General features: G+C 44.0%; 1 protein-coding gene across 1 annotated transcript; it reads right to left on the bottom strand.

Moving 5' to 3' along the window:
- Nucleotides 1-2,583: 2,583 nt before the first annotated feature.
- On the bottom strand, nucleotides 2,584-3,697 carry LOC117545944 (piggyBac transposable element-derived protein 4-like). The gene is made up of 3 exons (XM_034215984.1): nucleotides 3,299-3,697; nucleotides 2,966-3,172; nucleotides 2,584-2,853 (listed from the first exon to the last, which is right to left on the bottom strand). The coding sequence occupies exons 1-3, from the start codon at nucleotides 3,455-3,457 to the stop codon at nucleotides 2,584-2,586; spliced, it is 636 nt and encodes a 211-aa protein (XP_034071875.1). The 5' UTR covers nucleotides 3,458-3,697.
- Nucleotides 3,698-4,335: the final 638 nt, after the last annotated feature.

The following is a 4,335-nucleotide window of genomic DNA, read 5'->3' as shown; positions in this document are numbered from 1 at the left end:
CGAGTTCTCTGGTGACTGCTTGGTGTGTCAGGGCCTTTAGCTTGGCCCTAGATTAACAATAAACACACAAGTATAACAGGGTTGCCAACTCTCACGCATCTGGCGTGTGACACACGCTTTCACTCTCAATCTCACGCTCTCACGCTGCCCAAACTATTCTCACGCCAAAAACAAGATGAACCGGCGATCGTTTTTGCTTGGTTATTTACAATGTTGAGTTGACAGCTGCTCAAGCTGTCGATCCGCTCCCTCCCCGCCCCCACCACTCTTAACGTTAACAGACAGTGGGAGACGGTTGGTCAATCCCCGACCCGTATTGCGCATGCGCAGATCTAAGATCCAGTAGAAATTATAACAAGTAAAAGTCTGCTGCTTATTGTTCTACTAGGCCAAAATAGAGTCAAAGAGTATATGAGAGTGAGAGTTCGTTAATTAATATATTTGGCAGTTTATAGTAAGTCTGTAGATTTGTTTTTGTGTGTGTGTTTCATGTATAGGCCTCTCACGATACTTAATTTTGTTGGATATATTTTCCCGGAAATTATTGCGATAAACGATAATATTGTCGGCACCGTTGTATGACCATTTTAGAGCACTGACATAATGATAATATATAATAATAATTCAAGTACATCCTTTTCAAACTGCTAGCCTCATGTAAATGAAATGGAGTTCATTTTTATTTATCCTGCGATAAGTCAATTAATTGCTTATCGCGACAGGCCTATGCACACAATACAACAGTGGAAACAAACATGTGTTTGACTTTCATTAGTGAATGAAACTTTGTGCCCTTTATAGTCTGTGTCCAATATTGTGTATTCGTATATATCCTATATATATGCTAAGGTCCCGCTACTGACACTATAGCAGTCATTTAGTGCGCATACAGTATGTGTAATTAAACCCATGATATCAAAATCTCACTCCAGCCAGGTACCCAAAGTTGGCAACCCTGGTATAATATTAATGTTCAGGAAAGGTGTGGTGAATGCATGGGCGTCGCAGCCATTATATGAGGGTGGGACAAGTCCCCCCAACTTTTTGAAATGATTAGTTTAGACCCCCCCACTTTTACCATGTGGAAAGTCCGTGAATCGGACTATCCACTCGCCGCACTTTGTAGAGCGCTGTGTCAGAGCTTCACTATCAAATCCATTCCACTTGCTTACTGAGAGAATGCCCAAGTCAATGAAACTCCGTACCATGTTTTCACTGCTACTTTGTACTATCACGGAGGTGATCTCTGGGCTAATAGATCTCGGCCTCCGTTACGGGTTGTTTTGTTTTTTGTTGTTGAAAAGTGTTCCCCTTTCCCCATGTCTGTCGTTGATTGTGTGCACCTGGTGCCCTGTGTTGTCTCCTCCCCCCTCACCTGTGTCCTGTTGGGTTGATTGGGTTGGGCATTTAGGCTTTGGGGTTTTGCTGTTTGGGTGGTAGTGTGTGTGAGATCCTGGTGGCTGCAGGCTGTGCCCACGTGAACAGCAGCAGCAGGATTGTGTTCATGCTGTAATAAATGCCCACACCGGGTTATATTGGGGACGTGCTGCCTCTGCCTCCTTGCTTGGTCTGTGCTGCTCAATTGTCAGCTTCACATGTACCAAGGCAGATTCTCACATAGCGCGCGCATGTTCAAGGAGTGTTGTCATAGTTGGACAGCTCAGATCTGTTGTATGAAGCGATGCCGGTAGCAGAGGTAAGGCACACACACCAAGTGTTCAGGAAATGGTTAATACAGCGAAAATCAAAGCTGACGATCTCTTGGTTTGATATGTTTTCTCCCCCAGACAACATGGACATAAGAAAAAAAAATGTAACAAGAGGAAAGTAAGTCATCAGCTGGTAGCAGTTAATCAGTTAACAGTGATGCCGGCAAAAACGCCTCACTTCTGGAGAGGAGTTTCGTCTTTATGTCATGATAGAGAGATACAAATACTGAATAGTTTAGATGAGAAAAGGCATCGAAATGCCAGGTTACTAGTGTAAGCATTGGGTTGAGAGGTCATGTGTTGTGAGCATGCACAGTCTGTCCTGGTGTGGTTAAGGAGAGTGTGGTGTGACTGTACAATAATAAATGGAGGCGCTATCTGGGACGCTCCAAAAAGTACTAAGTTCCTGAGTTTTTGTTTCACAGAATTATCATTGAAGCCTTAACACCTCGGACGTTACACTAGTATTTATCATGTAAACATGGAACATGAATAACCCGATCTCTCTGTGCTCATGTAAACATCATAACCGTGACCATGTGTTACACCTTTAGTTCTACTTCAGTACAACCCATTACCACACATTTTTCCCTCAGTTTTGGAATTTACGGCCGATGGACCCTAATTTATATGAAATTATAACAATGAATTAATTTGACCATATTGTATTGTGACTATTTGTCTTATCAGAGACTGGATAATGTCAAAGTTTAGTAAGGATGCCCTTTTTGAATAATTTATATTTTTTAATGACAACACATAATCACACCTTGTGCCCTCTGGGGTCATTTTTGACCCCGTCTTGCTTGACTGTTATTTCAAGAATTTAAAGTGGAAACCTCACGCATTTCTGTGTTACACATGTAATGTGCCCTTAGTTGCATGCAGGGCAGGTAACAATGGTGTGATCTTTGCAGATGTATGCATTGCATCTTTGGCACATTTTCTTGGTTTTGACATCAAACTGGCGAGGGCAGAATTTGCACCTGCTCCTTTTGGGTGATGGGTCAGGAGGGGGAGCTTGGCGAGCGGGAGCTGGGCGAGTGGGAGCTGGGTGACGGGTAGCTGCTGCAGAGGTAGAGCTAGAGCAGAACTGCTGGACCTCCATAACCAAACTGGCAGCGGCTGGCGTGCGGGGAAGAACCTGTCAAGTCAAGTCAAACTTTATTATAATAAATCACAGTGCAAATACAAAAAGTTCAAATTGTGAGGACACTACAGAAGGAAGAGCAACAGAAATGAAGCTTAATGCTGACCTTGCGTCGCTGGATGTGAGGTATCACAAGTTGTCGTCCAAGCTCCTCCATGAACAGCCTCCTCTTGTTGCACTTCTCCTGATTCCAGGCTGGGTTGATCTCAGACCACAGGACAAAGGAATTGTATGCAGACACGTCGAGAATGTTGAAGAAGACAACTAGGGGCCAACGGGCTGTCATTCTTTTGCACGTGTACACACTGGTAACCTTGAAACAAAATGAACAAACCAAAACATATTCAGAAATATATGTTTATTTCCTACACACAAATTCAATGCATTATCCATTCCATAAATAATAGTATTAACATTATGAATAATAAATGTGAAATACCTTGTCAAGGTTATCGACACCCCCTTTGTTGTGATTGTAATCTTCGATGATTTGGGGCTTTTTGTCATCGCTGTCGCTCACAGCTGCATCCCGATGCAGAGTGCTCATCAGAAGAACATTTCTCTGTTTCTTGGGGAGATAGGACACCAGAGAGAGCATGGGTCTCGGTGAAAGCAAACTTTGATGAGAAACGAGCCCTGTCCGCTTTTGACACCAGTGCAGGGGGAAGCTCAGGTTTATTTCTCCTTACTGTTCCCACCATGAACAGCTTTCTTTTCAGCAGCGCCAGGCCAAGGGCATGTGAAGTAAAGAAGTTGTCACAGGTTATCGTTTTTCCCTGGAGGCCTTCTGTCATGTCAAGGACAACTCGCATGCCCTGATTTTTTTCTGACGTCCCACCAGCAGGTTTGCCAGTGTATATCTGCATATTCCATGCGTAGCTTGACCTGGCATCGCATGCTGCCCATATTTTTATCCCATATTTCCCTGGTTTGCTTGGGATATACTGTTTGAATGGACAGCGACCTCTGAATGGGACCAGGCGCTCATCGACAGTCACATTAGTGCCTGGATTGTACATCATTGGCAAGAGAGACACCCACGTGTCCCAAACGTCTCGAATTGGAGCAAGTTTGTCTCATGCCGGCGATCTTTTCTTGTGTCTTTGTCATCAAATCTTATGACTCTGGAGATTTTATGAAACAATTTAAGTGTCATGGTAGCACGGAAAATTGCCCTACCAGACTCTGTATTCCATAGACTTGCTGTAGCCTCTTTGCTGGATCGGTACACTCCAGCTAGAACCAACAAACCCATGTATGCCTGCAGGTCCATTTGATCCATCTTTCTCCATTGTTTCCCATAAACACGCTGCCCCTCCTTGTTAGTCATGTTCAGCACTGACTCTTCGATGGCAGAAACAGATAAAAAGCGGACTTTATGTCCTCAATACGAGACCTTGCATACAGGGTTGGACCCTGGCAGCTTGTCTCTCTCTCTGCTTTCTCTGCTGTTACCATGCGACGTCCGTCACAGGG

The sequence above is a fragment of the Gymnodraco acuticeps genome, unplaced genomic scaffold (genome assembly GCF_902827175.1).
Source record: "Gymnodraco acuticeps unplaced genomic scaffold, fGymAcu1.1, whole genome shotgun sequence".
Taxonomy (NCBI): Eukaryota; Metazoa; Chordata; class Actinopteri; order Perciformes; family Bathydraconidae; genus Gymnodraco; species Gymnodraco acuticeps.
The sequence above is the reverse complement of the archived record's forward strand: the minus strand, read 5'-3'. Positions and strand labels throughout refer to the sequence as shown.